The 19,965-nt window shown below is 33.3% G+C and overlaps 1 protein-coding gene across 1 annotated transcript in view; it reads right to left on the bottom strand.

The window, feature by feature from the left end:
* LOC129219011 (alpha-catulin-like) overlaps window positions 1–19,965 on the bottom strand; it is a 41,929-nt gene that overhangs the window by 21,110 nt on the left and 854 nt on the right. The window contains exons 2-3 of the mRNA XM_054853331.1: window positions 17,935–18,117; window positions 743–820 (exon numbers count right to left, since the gene is read on the bottom strand). Coding sequence (XP_054709306.1) covers window positions 743–820; window positions 17,935–18,117 — 261 coding nt within the window. The remainder of the gene's footprint in view (window positions 1–742; window positions 821–17,934; window positions 18,118–19,965) is intronic.

Raw genomic sequence — 19,965 nt, 5'->3', positions numbered from 1 at the left:
GTGATTGGACAGGTATGAAAAGGCTAGTGAATGAAATTTTGTATTAAAAATTTAGTAAGTAAATTATAGTTGATTTTTTAAAGAATAAACGTTGTGTTATCAATATTTGCTTGGGAAAAAGTTTGTTTTGGATTGGGTTTGGCTAATGTTCCCACATGGAAATGACAGTCAAATCAATGATGATGTTTTCATGACTATTCATCAGCTTTCCTACATGACATGAAGTGTTGTTGCAGTGATGCAATTTTTTTCCATTTATAAGCTTGAACTTTGTGAAAGTCAGAAGGAAACAACGTAATCTATCTTTGCTTATTCATTTTATTTATTTTTTTTACATTTAAATAAATGTTACATTTTTATCTTAAAATATTATAAAGTACAAAAAAATAACATACTATATGAGGTAATTCCATGAACAGTTTCTGAAGCGTAGGTCATGGGATGAACCCATGAATTTTTTTGGGTATGTGACAATTCTATGGCTTAGAATCAAATGGAAAAGGGGTTGTTCGCTAGAGAAAAGGTGTTTTTTTTTTTTAATGGTTTTGTACAAATGCCAACTGCATAAACACTTTTAAAAGAGGCTCTGATTCAAGCTGGATTTAAAAATTTTAACTGGGAGATTTTGGTTACTATAACATCACAACGCTTCCAAAAGAAAGCAATCCAGAAAATATTGGCTCTAAAAATACCTGCTCAATATATAAACTTAAAACATTTGCATAAAATAGCTAAAATTTACCTGATACGAAAATTGACGGACAAATTTGTACAGCTTATTTGCTTCTTCAGCAAAGAACTCTGCCTGCGTAAATAAATCCTAAAAGGGGGAGAAAAATTAAAACTAACCAATGTGTGCAAAGAATATGATTTATAATCTGACTAATTGACAGGCAATAAAACTATTAATAACTACATTTTCTATGAAAATTCTTAACTAAAAACTTTCAACATTTAAGAATACAGTGAGACTTTGTAGTGGCATTTAAACAAAAATCAGGACACAATATTATGAAAAATATCTGGACAAAAATCAGGACAAAATATTTTTTAAATATCCAGACAAAAATCAAGATAATCTTAATATTTTTAGATGTGTGTAATGTATATATATCGATTACACATAATGTTGGGCTTTATATTATCTCCATATATCAGTGAGAGGCATTGTATGCTTTGTACTTCATCACCACTTATTGTAATCAAGTTTTTTGGTGCGTATTTCTTTCTTTTCTTTTTTTTAATGGAAACATTAGCATAAAAAATAACAATGCAGTTTGATGATCATAAAACTGACAGGGTCCGATTCACAGAGCTATATTGCTGATAAACTAATTTGTAAGAATTAGGGATGCACACTGGAACATAATTCTGCATTTATTTTAGATGGAAGTTTATATTTCAAACATTCTCTTGGAATTTAGGAGTATAAAGGTGCCCTTCCTAATATATTCAGTTTTGTAAAATAGATTACTAGAGCATGAACTCTAGCAAACATTAAAATCAAGTTAATATAAAAAAGAAAGAAATATTTAGTAGTAATATCTTATATTAAAAAGAAATGAAAATTAAATAACTAAATACTTGTTCCTTAAAATACTATACATTAACCTGCCAGTAATTCGATAATAGGTTAAATTTGAGGTTTAAAATAAATTGGTAAAAATAAGTGAAATAAATTGATTAAGAGGTAGCATATATTAAAATATTACTTTAAACTTTTAAAATAATTGAAACATTTACTGGAAGCAAAAAGAGTGGAATCTCTAACACAACATGTAATTTTCAGTAAAGCACGTTTTCTGCGTCGAAATACCCCCCACCCCCGCTCAGAAAAGCAAAGTTTTACATAGAAGTATCATACCCATTCTCACAATTCAATGTTTAAGTATTAGAAATTTAGCTAGAGAATTTTTGGTTTTAATTTACAAATTAATAATTTTGCAAAACAATACTGATTGGTACATTAGTTAGAAAGCAATTACCCCAGTGAAGAACATATTTTTTTTTTTTTTTAAGATTTCTAATGTATTAATAGGTTATCTATTATTTCATTATAATAGTGGATGGCTTAAAAAGTAACATAGTAATAAGAAAGCAGGCCCAAACGGCGCATTTGCATGAATAGTTTGGATTTCTGCCCCCCAAAACTTTAACTAGAGCATTAGGATTTGACCTTGGCAATGTGGGGAGTGGGGAAACGGGGAAGGGGATGATGCTAATCAAATGAAGCATGTTATTTTACAAAGTAAACAACAATTGTAATGCAGTAAGTTTTAGATGTCCTCCAAACCGCTTTAGTGTTCTTGCCAAAATTAAAAATTGGCGCTTGAATGGAACAAATTCTGAGACAATTATTTGCTTTTTGGAGGAAAGAAGTTATTTTTGATGCAGAATTGACACTAATATGTTTTAATTGAGAAAGAAATAAAACTGATATAGATTTTGAGTTTTAAATTAGAAATATCAGGACAAATCACAAGAAAATATTTTTAATCACAAAAACCAAGAATATCAGGACAACTAAGAACTATACAGTGATGTACCATAAATCTGACGACTTGAAGTCCGCCAACGTCCAAAATCCACATTTATTTTTTTCGGGCAAAAGCTGCAGCAACTAAAAGAAAGTGAAAAATTGGACACTTCTTCTTGCATTTTTTTTTCTTTTTGCACTACAACTTTACCTATCCCACGCTTTTTTTTTTGGTCCATAATCCGAATCACACCAAACAATATTTTTTAATAAATAATCTGAGGATAGTACATTTGGCCTCCTTATTACATATGATATGCCAATATCAAATCAAAACATATTTACTCTAAAAAATGCAGATGCTAAAATATTGCTTCACAATTACAACAAAACGCTAATACTATGCATGACACATGGCGTCAAAGAAGCATAAAAATAAGTTGGATATTTAAATTGAAAAAAATGCTTTAACAGGGTGGCAAAATATTTCCTTGACTTTCCCTTATTAAGTTCACCAAATTTCCCTGATTTACCTTACCAATGATAATGGTTTACCTTCTTTGCCCTACTTGAAAACCACTGCACATAAAGTTAAAACGTTTTAAGCTGTTAATTAAAAATATACTGCGAAAAGATGCTCCTTTTTTTTAGAAAAAAAAAATATATTAAATTATCTAGAGAGAAATATTATAGGAAATCTAAAACAAATACTTTACTTAGAGTAACCAGTTAGTATGAGAATTCTAAGAAATTATTAAAACCAGTCTTAAAGACATTAATCACGGTCTGTCGAGAGCCGGCAGGCCCCCTTCACTCATGCACTAATACTGCTCCAATGTGCACTCCCACCCCCCAAAGGGTCAGGCCCCAAAATTCTGGCTATAGGCTAAAACTGTCTCTTGTTGGCCCTGAAGATTAATCCCATAGGGAGGGGGGGGGGTATTTTTGTTTTTGCCTTGAAATTTGACAGTTAAATGTCTTCTAAAACTGGGATTCTCAATCTCTGCTCCAGAGGTTGGGCAACAGTCTATAAAAAATGTGACCGCATCTGGGAGACTTTTACGTGGTTGGGTAAAAAACATTTTCTTATTAAGCTATAGTTATAGTAACACTTTATATGATGTTTTTAAGTTAATTTTGAGATTACTTTTAATTATTTTGTTTTTTCCCTCAAAGGTTTATTTACTTACATATTAATAATTACAATAATTAGGGGAGCGTCGAAAAAAATTGGACTGTGGGAGAAGTGGGACAGCTGCAGTTATACGGCAAAATAAAGTGTGAAAATTTATTTCTATCTTGTCCAGTAGATGTTGCAGATGCAGAGTAGAGTCAAGGGAGAGTCTAAAGCTGCTACCACTACCGGACTAGCTAGAAATTAATTTTTCTCATTATACTTCGGCTTATTAATGCAGCTGTCCCATTCCTCCTGACTCCCCACCCCTCTACCGCACTTGTCTCTAAATTAACATATTGTTGTTGTTAGCCGGCCTGGATTTACCTATACGCTAAGCAAGTTATAGCTTAGTCCAACTCCCAAAAAACTACAGGATTTGTTCCTAACACAACAAAAAGTTTCAAAAAAAAACCCTTTCATTTTCAAGTGCTGGAAACCTTGAACATTTGGAAAACGTAGTTACAAACCTTGAGTTTTGAAATTTCTAACCAATGTGAGGGGAAGACCAAACTTTGTCAGATTCAGTTCCTTGCTACAAGCTGCATCAAAAATTTATCTGGGAACAATCAGGGAATTTTGAAAAAATAACGAAAATTCAGGGAAAATTTATCTAATGAAGGAGGAAAAAAAATTTTTTTGCCTTGCAAAATTAAGTACTCTAATTCCCTACTATTATACACTGCCGAATATTTGTGCATCTTTTTTCTTTAGAGTCAAAGTGTTGAATCTTAACTTATTAACCACAGAAGGAACTTTCTAAGATTGCGTCTGTGTCTGTAAAGTTGTTTATGTTCTGGATTTTTTAATTTTTTTTTTGGGGGGGGGGATTTTTTTTTTTAAGTAACAGCTGAAAGAAAGCTTTAAATTATAATAAAAAAAAATATTAGATTTCCAGAAATTTCTCAGTCTAATAAAGTAATATCATGAATATTTTGCTGCTTTTAGTTATTTTTCATTTTTAAGTGAGCTTACAGTTAGTTTCTTTGTAGCCTGAAGTCCACAATATCTGCCCAACCACTTCTCTCAAGTCATGTGGATTTTTAACTCTCCAGTGCATATTGTTCTACTACCTATTAAATAAGTGGGTAAACATCCAGTCTTAGGCAGAAAGTGTCAATTTCCCATGAAAAATCAGAAATCAAACAGTAATAATTAATATTAGGGTATCTCCTACGTTCTAGGTTTTTTTAATAGGATAAGAGCTCCAGCAGTTGGCCATTTAAGACAGCGATTGCTGTTTATTAACCTATAAATTTCAGCAATCAATACGACAACAAAAACGTTGCAAGGCTTTAGGCAATACCTTTCTGATAATGATTCACTAAATTGTTTCAGAAATAAAAACATTTTTATTTTAAAAAGTAACCCATTGTTGACACGAGAAAATGCTCCAGTAGTCGGCCATAGAAAACCAGTGCTCAGCCATGTATGAGCCCAGAAGTTGGCCCTTTCATTTTCATTACTCTTATGGGGTATTAGTGGATAAATTTAAAAAAAATTTAATGCAAAACTTACAGCACAGCATTGTATTACAAAATTAATTATTCCCATAATTACGAAAGAATTCTGCATTCTTGATGTCTTCGTAACATCAACATAATGTTTACATTATTTTTCAATTTGCAACCAGTTTGGATATGCATCACATGCAATAATTTTTTTATTATTTATCTTCTACATCACTTACTAAATTAGTATCATAGACTGAAAATAAAAATTAAAAAATGGAAGATCCGGGTTTTTTCGGACAGGAATTTTGAAAACATGAGAATGTAGGTTCTCCCTCCCCCCCTCGCCCCTGGCACAAAAAGTTTTAACCATGTATGCAAAGATAAAGAGTGAAAAAAAGAATTGATAGAATTCATAATCGATAAAGAGTGAATTAATGATCAATATGATTGACACTTGACTGGTCCATGTTCATTAGAACAAAACTTCAACATACGGAAATGTTAAAATTAAAATTGTAGTTTGGAAATAATTTCACCTCAAAACAGAGCAAAAAAAAACATTCGTTGGAAAAGCACTTAACCTGGGAGGAAGAGTGGGGGTCATTTTATGACCCCAAACCTCCTGCAAATAGTAATTGCCAAAAAACTAGCCACCAGTTTAATCTTTTCTTATCAGTAGCTGAGTTTGGTCCGGTCCCCCCATTTACCTTTTAGTAACACTTTGAACCGTATGCGGTTATTTGCGCTCCACTTAAACACGTTTAGCCAGTTACTGGGGTCATAAAATGACCCTGCTTATCCTGCCGTTTGTTTCACACACCAACTATTTTGAATAGCCAATATGGTTATTCTGTTCATATCCCTTCAGTATTGAAATTATTTTATGTACACTGCTTGACAATTGCTAAGGAACAAGTGATTTATGCAAATTTGTACCTCAACCACCTGGCCAATGGAAATAAATTCAAGTTCAGATGGTGTAGTAGACCAAGACTCGTTATCTGTATAAAAGACAGTGCACACACGCTGAAGATTCGTACGAAAATTCACGGTTTGGTTTTTAACAAAAATAGTGCTGGGTGTTAAAAAAGGTTTTTCTCTGAAATTCTGTTTGGTTCTTGAAATCCTTAAGAGTAAAATGTCAGCCAGACATCATTTGAGTGTCTACGATCGTGGATGAGCGGTTGGACGACTGGAAGCAGGTCAAAGCGTCACCACTGTGGCTGCTGCAATGGGTGTATCAAAAAGGGCCCTCTCCAGATTAAAGACGGCCGCTGAAGGTGGAAATGTTTTGCAAAAGCATGCCGGGGGTCGTGGTAGGAGCTCTACACCTTCAGAGGATCGCTATGTAGCCCTCGTAGCAAAAAGGAACATAAATTTCACTCTTGGACAGATAGCTGCAAATCTAAAAACCGCTACCGGTATGCATGTTTCTGCAAGAACCATCTCACGGCGAGTAAATAATGTCAGTTTGTATGCACGGAAGCCCATACGTTACATCCAAGTTCAACCACGCCATCGTTGAGAGAGATTACGCTGGTGTAAGGAACATGTTGGTGGGATCATCAAAATTGGTAAAGAGTGATGTTCTCTGACGAATCTCGTTTCAGTGTGACAAGTGATTCTGGTCACCAACTACTGTCAAGAGAGTGTGAAACACGTTATGCACAAAAATTTGATTACGAACGTGATCGGTACGGCCCAGGCGTCATGGTGTGGAAAGGCATCATGCACAATGGCAGAACACCGCTTCACATTTTTGAATAAGAAAGCGATACGTCATAAATGTATTGCAGAGATGTTATGCTAGACCATGTTCGTCTTTTTAGGGGAGCTGTAGGTCCAGACTTTCTCGTTACGGACGACGATACACGGCCACACTGGAGCATTGAAGTGTCGGACACAACGCAAAGTGAAAAAAATTTCCATATGCAGTGGCCTGCTTACTTTTCCGATTTAAATCCAGTTGTTCTTGCCTGGGAGGCTCTTGGCAGACGTGTTGCGCGAAGGACCGTCCCTCCCAAAACAGTACAAGAACTCAAATTCGCATTGAGAGAGGAGTGAGAAAACATCCCACAAGCACTCCTCAATAATAAGTGGGGAGTATGGAAAACAGATGTAAATTGTGCATTAGTGTCCCTGGTAATCATACATCATATTAAGGTACTCATGTCTCCATCATTCTGACCTAGATCATTTTTTTGTGGTTGTATGAAAATCATCTAAGTAGGATTATTTTTTTATTTTTAAGTTTTTACTTCATTGATGCAGTAATATCTGTATTATTTTGTACTTATAATAAAGGCACATCCTCCCTACTACCAATTTATTTCGTTCTGTTTCTTTAATCATTATCTATTCTTAACTATTCCAAAAAACGTAATTGTTCCTTAGCAATAGTCAAGCAGTGTAAATAATAATACCATAAGAAAAAGAAACAGACGGTTTTCGAACACTTTTTGCTGAATTGAATCAAATAACTGTCTCAATCAATGAAGAATATGGAGCTAAAGATTTTTTTAGAAGAGAAATTCTTAGATCATGAACATTTCAGTGAATGTGATACATAGTTGAAAAATGATGGAAATACTTTAAATAAAGTGAATAACTGTGATTTCTTAATTGCAAACTATGATGTAAAGTGGACCAAAGTGAGATGAGATTGTCTTGAATTTAGGGATTTATTCTTTTTTTTTAGCTTTAATAAGAATGAAACATTTTTAGCATTAATTCTACAAGTTTGCATCAAAAATACCAATAAAAGCATTACAGTTGTTATAAAGTTTATAAAACTCACATAAAGTGTTATTACTTGCCGTGTGTCTCAATTTGATTTAAAGAACAAATGTAGAAATGCTTTCATTATAAGGGCGATGTAAAGCTCATTTATAAATCACACTTATGTCTAAAATTAAATTTTAACGTCAAAAATTATAAGACGTTATGTTTTTCAGAGCAAACAAGTCGAAAAATGATGTTTTTATTATCGTATAACTGGGTTTTCATCTGGGGTCATTCAATGACCCCCACATACGTCCTAAGGTTCACCCAAGAAGCACGCGTTCCCCCGGGTTAAAAGATTGCCAATCGTAAGCACATCTAAAACAAAATTTATCACAAAAAAGGTACTTTTATTGTGAACGAACAGGAGTAAGACGAATTATGTTGGCAGGTTCATATTTTCAAAGTTTTTTTTAGTGGGGGGACAAAGGGTATGAATTCAGTGCATTTTATAGGAAAAAATCATCAAAATACAAGCAAAAATGCATGTTTAAATTATGTTATAAAAATACAGAGGGATTATTGCCCGTATGACGGGCCTGTAGGTGGGTTAAATGAAATTGAGGAATGGAGGATGTCATGAAGATAATCTTACAATTTTCAACAAGAACATTGGTAAACAATGAATAAACTAAAACGGAGTGGGTAGCAACGTAATGCAACTTTGAAACCATGTTATTTTAAAACAAATTCGGCATACTTTTAAACAAAGAGTAAATTTTGATTTCCTTGTGAAGATAACTCAATGAAATAAATATTTGGTTAGAAGCAGCAATAAGAAGTGGTACCAACATTTGGAATAATTTGTCTGAATAGAATACAGGTTTTTGGAACTTTTGGTGAAGCAAATAGTTTAGCAAAAAGAGCAACAGAAAGAATAATCACAGGTTTAACGCTCATTGAAACAATTTCAGCTAATGTAACTATTGAAGTATTACCTCTTAATTCCTTACAATGGGAATGCTTATTTATTGCCGATCAAATACTAATTGCAGTCAGATCATTTGTTTTATCACTTTCATCAATGCATCATGATTTGATTAAAAACATATTTAAAAAACCCGATAAATTACCATTTGGTAAAGACAAGTTGAGTATTAGAACTTATATTTTAAACACAACGACAGGACTGAACTTACAAACCGTTTTCAACCCTGTTTTTCAGAATTCTTCGCTAAAATCAACATTAGAAGCAGTAACATGATCAAAGGATTCTATTTGTCAAAAAAATTAAGGCACAAAATTTAAACATTTTCTTTTGAAGAAATAATGTTAAAAAGGGAATTTTTACTCTAAACAGCTAAATTGCCGCTGTGTGAATACTTTATCTTAATTATTATTTGATGAATTTTAGAAAATCCATATTAAGTATGTAGTCGACTACTGGGCACATCAACCAAACAGTATAGAACCAGTGGTCAATCTGCCATGGCCGACTATTGGAAATGCATAAGAATTCAGTACCCAGTGGTTGGCCACCCCTCTAAAAATAATTGAGTCTAAGAAGGAGTTTATTTTAGACCACAAAGTGCTTTTGGGAGGGGAGGGAGTAGGAAATAAGGAATCAAAAATTTTAAAAGTAGGAAAAGTATTAAAAAAATCACTTAACAAAGTAGGAAAAAATAGGAAGAGACACACACGTCAAGAGGGAACAAATTTAGCCTAAATTTTATTTCTAATGTAAAATAAACTAAGAGTATTTTTGATTTAAAACTGTCCCAAAAATAAACTAACAGTACTTTTGAAGTATTAAAAAGATTTAATGAAAGACCGAGTCGCAAAAACAAAAGGAAAGAAACAAGCTGACAATCATCAGTATGAAAAATTAACTGGTGGAAACAAAGATATTAATTACGAAAATATGAAAATAAAATCCAAACAAAGAAACACTTTTCAACAATTCAGTAGTAAAAATTTTAAGTGTGAAAGAATAAAATGCAATATAGCGATTGCATAACAATAATAATAATAAAACTCATATTTTGGTGCAATAAAACCATTTTTGTTAAAGATTTGTTTTGTCAAAAACGAAAATATTCCTTCGAGAGCATCCATTTATCATTTGAAAATACTAACACTTTCAGTTCCTGTTGTCATAAACTATGATACAAAAAGCAAAGCAAATCATAAATTAGTTTTAGACAAAAATAATCAGCAGCTGACATGCATTCTTGCATAAACAGGCAGATGTTTAAATTTGGAAAAAAAGAAAAAAGACTGAAAATGCAGAAATAAAATAAATTTATTCTTAAATATGGGACATAAAATTTATAACAAAATAAGTAAACTAAATAGATAACGAAATAAGTAAACTAAAGGGTTTGTACTATGTTATGTATTTTTAGCATTCAACTTAAATTTTTTGTTTCAGGCATGTCATTTATGGAGGTTAGTGGGGTCGATTTCTCCCCTCCCTAGCTTTGGAAAATTAATGCTTAACTATACAAGTTTGTGCAGTTTTTGTTGTTTGCAGATAAAATTTGTATTCAGTATACATCCTTCGCTAGCCACCCCCGGGGGGGGGGGAGAAAATGACGGGCCGGTTTTAATTTCAATCAAGCAATAAAAACGAATATTGTTTTACTGCACCATCAGCTCAGTCAATTCCAGCCAAGGAATGCAGTTTTGTGCTTATTAGCACTCATCAGCCCGGAATAGGAGTGACTGAGCTGGAGGTGGAAAACCTCAAAGGAAGCCAAGAGTGCCAAACAAACTGGTAGTTAATACAGAATTAGCACTGACCAGACGAGGCCTTAGCCCTGGCTATAGGGCGGTAGCTTACTGAATCATTTTATTGGTTTGATGATTTTTTACCTCTTTCTTGTTCCAAAACTTTTGTCACAGAAAAAAAAGGAAAAATCCATGCACATGGTAAACATAACATTTTTATCAAAGACAAAGATCAGTTACTAATGGTTTTTCTGTGCATAAAAAGGAAGGCATGTAGTTTCTCTCAATCCTCACCATACAACAAAAATATTCATTCAGAAATTGTTCACGAAATTGAGAGTGAGGGGGGAGCACCTGGCATCAAATGCCTGCATATATCTCTTTCTCCCCTCCCTCCCTTTGATCATGCGCCCTGAGTACAATAATTTACAGTAGATACGCCGCATTGGTATAATTGCCGCACCCCGTAAAGAGTAAGTGTCTGTCAAAAATTTTAAATTTTCAGAAATGCCGCATTGCCATAAATGCAACACATGAAAATGATGAGCAAATCCTAGATATTGATGATATATCAGAGTAGAAAATACCCATTAAAAAAGAAAAAAAAACACAGTACATATTTGCTTGTGGCTCTATCCCTCAACTTTTAAAAATGTGAAGAAATATAAGCGGAATCTTGCATTAAAATTGATTTCCGATTTTTCTCCAAAAATCGGGAACGTTTTGCCCATCTAAGTTTGCCGTGGTTTTTTTTTTTTTTTTGCAAATACACTCTTTGCAAGGAAAGAAAATGAAATTTTAAATTTTTATCATGTTTATGATTTAGAATGAACAATAATCATATTTATGTATGAAAAAAGTTATTTTCCGCGATTATTTTTAAAGTTGTCCGTTTTTGCAAATTTCTGTTATCTATCGCTTTTATTTTGTACTAAGATCAATAAAATATGGGCAGTGTACAGGTTTTTCATTTTTAGCTTCCTTACATTCCTTTAAGGTTTTACATTGCCTTTCTGTTTAAATAGAGCTCTATTTCACTTGTAATCAGCTATACAAAAAAAATGGCGAATAGGAAATTTTCAGCTTTTCCCGCACCTTTTGAAAAGTCAGCCATTTACTTTAATTAAAGCTTCTAATTAACAGGTAAATAATTCATAATTGCATCAGAATGTGCCAATATCTATTTCTTTATTATTTTGTTAAAACAGTAGGACTGAAGTTGGGGTGATAAAAAGAAAAATCAATCATAAACGCCGCAACGGCAAAAAAGTCACGAAAATTTAACGTTTAAACATGCAGACACTGCGGCTTTCCCTCCAGAAGTTACTGTAGTCAGTCAATGAAAAGCTGAGGATCCGCTTGTTTCTTTTGCTTTTCAAAATTGAAACATGCAGAAAATTATCGGTGTGGCATTGTAAAAATAAGAATCAATGCACAATTAGAAGTGTTGTACTAAAGAAAGAAAGAAAAAGTAGAGAAAAAAAGGAAAAAGTAGGATAATAGCTCTAAAAAGTAGGAAAAATAGGAACTCTTCGAGGTCTGTTATTTTTTTATTGAAACGTTATGCTATACAATCCATTAAAACATCAGTAACATGGGTGCAAGTTTGGTGATGTGTTCAAGACGGAAAATATTTTTAGCCCCCCCCCCCCTCCCGCATGCGGGCTTAAGGAAAAAATTGTATGTATAAATGTTGCAGATCTTAACAATGCCAGGTTTGGAATCTGTTTGATTTAAATTTTAAGCCTTAAAATTGTAATATTTAAGTGTTTTGACATCATAATTTTAAAAAATCAAAAATCCAGCAATAAAAGGGGGGGTCTGGGGGCTCTCCCCCAGAAATTTTTTCAAATTGAAGTCCAAAAAACGCTGTGGTAGGCCATTTTGGTAAAGTTCAGGGAAAGGAGGGGTTCAGGGACTCTTACATCAATTATTTCAAACTGATAGTCCCAAAATCACAATATTGGGCAACCTTCAAAAAATATTAAAGAAAGAGGGGGGGGGGAGACGCTATGGGCTTTCCCGAAATCGAAGATTTAAAAACGAAATTGTAATTTAAATTTCATAACGTTTATACTCTTTTTGAATGCACTATTGAAGGGATGGAGTTCAGCAACCCTCCTTCGGCAATATTTCGAAATTGAAGTTTCAAAAACGCCATTTTAGACGATGTTGGATAATGTAAGGGATAAAAGCGTTTGCAGCACCCCACCATTAGTTTTTTGCCGATCCTAAACATTTTTGTTGTTACAATAAAATCGCTTAGGACATAAGATTTTCACTTTTGCAACATAAATCAGTTCTGATTCGAAAGTCTACCCAAGGTAGCGCCAACAAACTAGAAAAGAAGGAAAGGTGGGGGAAGGGTAAGACCGACTAATGATAATGAACTGTCACCATTCCCCACAGTCTTCATTTGGAAAAAAATTCTTTTATAGGATAGCAGGTGGTGAAATTAGCAATAAAAAATCGCTTCAGTGAAGTAGATGTATTTTTTAAACAAGGTACCCTTTCCAACATTCATTAATCAAAAAAAGAAATAGGGGAACTGAATCCTAACTCCAGGCAGGGTTCCCGAATCACTTCCCTCTTAAGGCACTCAAATATAGCCTAAAGTGGCGCTTTAAATATTTCAGCATCAAAGAATTTTCGGAAGAGAACTCCCGAACCCCTTCCTCTGAGTTCACCACAAATGTCCTAAATTTCAATTTTTAAGGCTTCAGTTTCTAAATTGTTTTGTAGGAATAGTACCCCTCTTACCTATAAACATGATTTATGACCACCTAAAAATTTTAAAACTTCAATTTTGGAAACTTTTTGAAAAAATCTTCCTACACCCTTCCCCCTTAAGTCATCCAAAGATAGCCCAAACTAAAGCTCTTAAAATTTCAGAAACTAAAATATTTGGGGCTGGGGGTGCGGAATGCCCCCCCCCCCTCTCATTGTGTTTACTAAACGCAGTGTAAGTTTTTGTTTAAGATTTATTTTTCTATTGAGAAAGCAACTCCCTTCCACACATCGCCAAAGACAACCCAAAGTTTTAAGACTTCAATTTCGAAAATGTTTCGAGAAAGACCCCTGAATTCCCTAACTCTTAATTCACTCAAAAATAGCCAAAATAGCATTTCAATACTTCCCCCGGGGAGAGAGACCCCCCCCCCCCCGAACTCTTTCCTCTAAGTTCACTAAATTTTACCTAAATTTGCGGTTTCCCCTTTTCATCACCGAAGATTTTAGAATTTAAATTTTAAAACGTATTGAGAGAAAGCCTTCGAATTCCCTCCTCTTAAGTCTTCCAAAGATTACCTAAAGCCGAGTTCTGAATACTTCAGCTTAGAATATTTTTTGGGAAAGGAGAACCCCGAACCCCAAGACGGTCCAAAGTTGCGCTTTTAAGACTCCAGTTTCGGAATTTCGCCTAAAGAGAGGCCTCCCTCTTGACATTGCCAAAGACAGCCTAAAAGATTTAAGACTTCAATTACAAACTTTTCGGGAGAGGGTCGGAAATGCCCTTTAACTTAAGTCATTTAAGTATAGCCTCAAATAGTTTTTAATACATCAGCTACAAAACATTTTCATGTTAAAACACCAAAACCATCTCTCATAAATTCACCAAAGATTGCCTAAATTAGTGTTTTTAAAACTCCAATCTTCGATTCTTTTTTAAAACCCACTTTTACATCATCAGAGACAGCCTAAAACTTTTTGACTTTTAAATTTTAAGAGTTTGCAGTGGAGAAATATCAAACCACTACTAGCTTCAAAAATATTTTCAATTCAGTTTTTCGATATTTTATACTGTAACCCGTGAGTACCTCCCCCCCCCCCTTAGATTGTCCAAGATATCAACGTTTTAAGACCTCAGTATCGTGGGTTAATTTGCGGACAGATTACCCTCTTTGCAAGAGCAGCGTTTTTCGCAAACTCGTGCTGACGTTATTTTTCTCCTTTCCTTTCTCTCTCACCCCCCCCCACCCGTATTTCCATTCTAGCGAGTGTTCGATTCAATAACATTAGAATTTAGTGATTCCTCAAGTCTGTCAAAAATGCAGGAACGGTTTGCCCATCAGTGTTTCCAACCAGCTTGAAATCCCCCCCCCCCCGATTATTTCCAAAATTCCCATTTTCATTAAAATCTTCAAAATCCTTGATAGTTTCTGTTTTACCTAGTATGTGGACGCCCTTTGCTGTGGCGAAAATATTTCATCTTGTCAGCAATCACTTTCAATCGGTGATGCAGATTCAACTTTTAAGACATTTTAAGAGCGTACATAATTTTCATTTATGCGTGTAAAGTTTGCAAAAAAAAAAAAACCCACAAATGAAAAAAAAAACGAAAGGATGATCGAAAATAGCATGAGAAAAGGCTAAATTTTCAATTAGAGCCGATTGCTTCGAAAAATCAGGGAGAATAGCGAGCAACTCCTCGGTTTGCAATGCAGTGAGTTGGAAATAACAAAGCTATACCTAAAAAAAGTCAAACGGCGCGAGCTAAAAAGCCACTCCTCCAAAAGCACGTTGCAAACAAAAAAAAATACATGGCGGAAAACCGAGAGAATGTCGATGTAAATTCGTGGTTATGGAACGGTCCAGTAATATTAAAGCATATTTTTCAAACACTCAATTTTTCTTTTTTCATTAAAAATTAAAAGAAAGTCATTGAATTTCTTTCCGTCCCGACCTCCGTCTCGGAAATTTTGTCAAGACGGAAATCCGTCCTGAGACGGAAGGTCTTGCACCCATGATCAGTAATAGCAAAATAGTAAGACGAAAAAAAGAAGGGTACTTAACGTTTCAAGATGAAGTGTCTTCTTAACAAAAAAGTAAGCAGAATCGAAAACTAGGATGATGGTAAAGCTCAAAACTCGTGGTCGCCAGTCGCCAAATGCGACCAATTTTCAAATTTTGGCGACCATTATTTTCACTTCAGTCGCCAATGTGGCTACCATTCGCCAATGCAACCTTCCCTGACCTATAATCTTGACATATGACCTTTCCCTAAATTCTTTTGTCCACTAAAAGTTCGGCTAACGGATCGCTGGGGATGAAGGGGGGGGGGAGTATTGTCCTCTTTCTGATGTCTTTACGTCCAGCATTAAGAATTATTTTACCACGAAATGCAAGTAATTTAATGTATTTTAAATATTATTTTATTTATATGCAATTTTGCTATGTGTTCTTGTTCTGAGTAGAAACAAAAATCGCAATCACGACGGCAAATTCGCTACAAAACTTGCTACTTCCAAAACTCGGCTTTTTTACACGCGATCGTAAAAATAGACAAATTTCATACACCAATTTAGTAAGTTATGCTTTTTTGATCTTAAATTCATTTTTTCAACTTTATTTCTCCTTAACAAATGGCTATTTCTTCGTTTTGCGCTATTTTTAAACTACGCGTTTTCAAAATGGCGTCGGTTTACATATGAACAAAAAAAAAATGGCGCCTTTGAGTCAAAATGCATCGAGACAAGGTTAAAACGATACCGCTAAATTTTTTTTTTTTTTGCAAAATTTTTGATTTTTTGTTTGAATTATACTGTTTGTTTTTCCTTTTTTTTTCTTTTAAAAATATAAAACCTACTTTAGGAGAGGACATATTTCGTTTATTTACTTTATTTCTCCTAAAAAAATGTTATTTTTAAGTTTCGCGGTAAATTTGCAAAATGGCGTCACGCGTTTTCAAAATGGCGCCACCTTGTAGACTGTCCATTTTCTCCAGTTAGAAGAGGAAAATGTCTGTCCCAAAATAAATAAAGAGAAGTACAATCGTATTTATAAAACACAAATATAAAAAAAATGGCACCCTTGCGTCTAGAGAAGGTGGAAAGAATACCGCTGAAACCCCTTTTTTTCTTCTGCTGGATCTTTTATTTCTTTTTTTTTTCGTTTTGTTTTATATTGTTTGCCTTTCTTTTATTTATTCATTTTTTGACAATCAGGCTTCGATTTTTATAAAATTTTGTATGCATTTGAAAAAGCAAAAAAAATATTTTTGTAGAATCGCAAATGGTTTAGGTTTTACATTCTGTTCCAAGTTTTTGGTATTTTGTTGTTTTCTTTTTTAAGGAACTAACTCGTCTTTTGGTTGAAAGCTGTGATGTTCTAGAAGTTTTAAAAGCTGAATAATAATAATAATAATCTTGATTTATTTTTTTGTCCTGATGTGTTTTGCTTAGAGATTAATTAATGCAGATTATGGTTTGCAAAAGATGTGTTAAATAATATCTGGGCAGGGGTGCCCGTTCCCCCCAAGTTCAATTCCTCCCCCCCCCCTCCAAAAATTTTCCTCAACCCTTGTTTCCTTTTTTATTTTTTAGCTCGTTTTTCATTTTATTTATTTTTTTAATATTTTTTATTTACTTATTTATTTTAATTATTATTTTATCAGAAAAGTTCTTTGCTATGCCAATGACATATACACACATACACTAAATAAATAAATGGAATAAAATAAATTCAATAATTTAAATTAAAATAAAGTTTGGCTATCATTTTTTGAGATTTGGCTACCATTTTGTGAGGATCTGGTAGCCATTGGCTACCAATTCAAAATTTGAGTTTTGAGGTATAGATGATGGGCACACCATTTAAAATAAAACCACTTATTACTACTAAAGGAACAGTAATTACAACTTCACTCATTGGATGATAATTGGGGAGAAGTAAAGGAATGTAGGCATGCATCATATCTGTTGTCATACATATTCTATTTATAAGTAGTTTATGTATAAGTATTTGTGGCCGACTACTGGAGCACTTACTCTACATGACTTTCCATAATTTTTGCTAATTATTTCCATGACTTAAGAAATGTAATTTTTTTTGGTGTTTTTATTTATTTATTTATTTATTTATTTTCTTTTTTCATTTATAAATCAGTGCAACCATCTAAGCTATGTTTTGCAAAATATGTTTCTAAAAATTAAAATATAATTAAAATGTGATGAGCTGATCTACTTTTAAAATTAAAAAAACAATAAATGCAACATTGACGAGTGATACGAATGAAATAATTAGTTTCAAATTTAAAACTTGCTTTCAAGGGTATGTACTTATTTTTTTTTCTTTTAATGACTTTTTTTGGCTTATGACAAATTGTACAAAAATTGGACCAGTCCACATTGAATAATCTGACACTGAATGAAGCGAAAACTTTAACAAAGCATAAGTAGAAAAAAATGTTTCAGGTCAGAAGAAAATGTAGTGATTTATTTTAGGAGGGTCTGTAAACATGATTGCCAAATGGAAAACATTAGCATTAAGTTTACAGAAGAATCAAACTCAATCAAATTTGGTTTTGTAATAAATAAAACATTATTGTTTAATAGAGACAGCTCCTCAATGATTTTATATATCATTCAAATTTTGCCCATTACCTGAGTTGTCTTCAGATCTCCTTCACCTCTTGTGAATTGGTACATTGAAAAGGCCATTTGAGACATACTCCGAGCTCTTTTACAGAGATCATTTTCAGATGACGGCCATCTTTCAGTTTCCGCATCAATTTCAGACGTCAATAGCTTCATTTCTAAGCCTAGTTTAGCAATTTTTGCTTGTTCCTGTAATAAAGAGCAAGTAATGTACAGAAACAGTAGCAATTCGAAAAATTACTTTCTATGGTTTCAGGATTTGAAACCTTTTTTTTTTCAAATTTTTATGTTATTATTTCCGTTGAATTGATGAATATAGTATATGAATTTTAACGCCAAATTTATGTAAGGCATTCAATTTCATATGAAAAACATAAGGAGTACAAGAAAAACAAAACCTTTTAACAACGTTAAGTCAGATAGCTAAGAACAAAACTTGCACCATAGTATGGTAAATAGGGTCTGGTGGGGAAAGTGGTCTTAAATCAAATAAAGAGCTATATATTCAAAATATATGAAAGAACGATGGTAAATTTTTTATTTCAGATTTTTAACAGTTAGGAACTATATTCTGAATTCAAAATTTAGTTACTGACTGTATTTTTTCCCTTGAAAAATTTGGTTTTGTGAGCACATGAAACATTTTAAAATCTGAACACCAATTTTAACTTCCTTGTAAAATTTTGTTACCGTAAAATCCCGAAAGTAACCCCCCTATTTTCAAAACAAAACTTGTTGATTTCAGAAGGGGGGTTTATAATCGAGATTTTTCTGAAAAATTAGTCAAAATAATTGTTTTTAGTAGTATTAATTTTAGAGTACAGAAAAGAAATAATAAGTAAATAAGAGTTAATATTAATGAAGAGAGAGAAATTAATAAAAACCTGTCATAATTTCTAGTAGTATTAAATTGCATGAGGCGCCATTTTTTTTTCGAAAGAAAGGATTTTGCACCTTAAGTTGGCAAAACCCCTATAATTTATCGCTTGAAAATTCATTATGAACTGAATGTGATAAGGTTACAGTAAAAGAAGCAAAATCTTAATGTTCTTGTTTCAGAATAGGCGCAAAAATCTCAATCACGGCCGCAAATTCGTTATGAAGATCGTAATTTCGAAAATTGAGTTTTAAAGTTCGCGAACGCAAACACAGACAAATCACAAATCTCTTACTCGATTTAGTGAAATTTACATTTCTGATGATCCTAAACTCATTCAATTACATTATTTCTCCTTTAAAAATGGTTATTTTTAAGTTTCGCGCTACTTTTTAAGCAACACGTTTCCAAAATGGCGCCGTGTTGAAGATCGTTCAGTTTCACAAATCAGAACAAAAATGCTCCTTCCAAAATGAATAAAAAGCAGTACAATCGTATAAATTTCTTTTGTAATACATATGAACAAAAAAAAAAGAAAAAAAAAGGCGCCCTTGCATCAAAAGGAGTCTAGACATTTTGGAAGGAATAAACCGTGGAGAGCTTTTTTTTTCTCTCTTTTGTTTAAATCATTGTTTTTTTGTTTTTTTTTTCTTTTTTTTTGGGAGGAATAAACCGTGGAGACCTATTTTTTCTTTTTTGTTTAAACAATTTTTTTTTTTTTTTAAGAAAAGCAAAACTGCACATGGAGGGGGAAACTAAATCTTCGTAAATGCTTTCCAAGTAAAGCAGAAAATGTTATCCTTCTTTTTTTGGAGGGAGTGGCAAATGAAACGATCGTAAAATTTTCAGGTGAAAGGGGGGGGGGGGTATATTCAGGATTTTAAAGTGATTTCACTTTCCACAAAAAAAGGGGGGGGGCTATAATCGATAGGGGGGGTTACTTTCGGGATTTTACAGTAGTTAAAATTTTCAGCAGATTGGTTCTGCAGGCACCTTCCCCAATTCGATCGCGGGACGAAACCTGTATTGTGTTAAGTATTTACCATAACTTGTAACCACGTGAATATTTGTATTAGCCATCGTATGAGTGTCCTTAACAAGAAAATACAATGTTCCCACCCTAAAACTTGCACATTTTTTTGCAAATGGAGAACGAATAA

This window comes from Uloborus diversus, chromosome 3 (assembly GCF_026930045.1).
Source record: "Uloborus diversus isolate 005 chromosome 3, Udiv.v.3.1, whole genome shotgun sequence".
In the NCBI taxonomy this organism is placed as follows: Eukaryota; Metazoa; Arthropoda; class Arachnida; order Araneae; family Uloboridae; genus Uloborus; species Uloborus diversus.
Note: the sequence above shows the minus strand (reverse complement) of the source record. Positions and strands in the feature narration are given on the sequence as shown.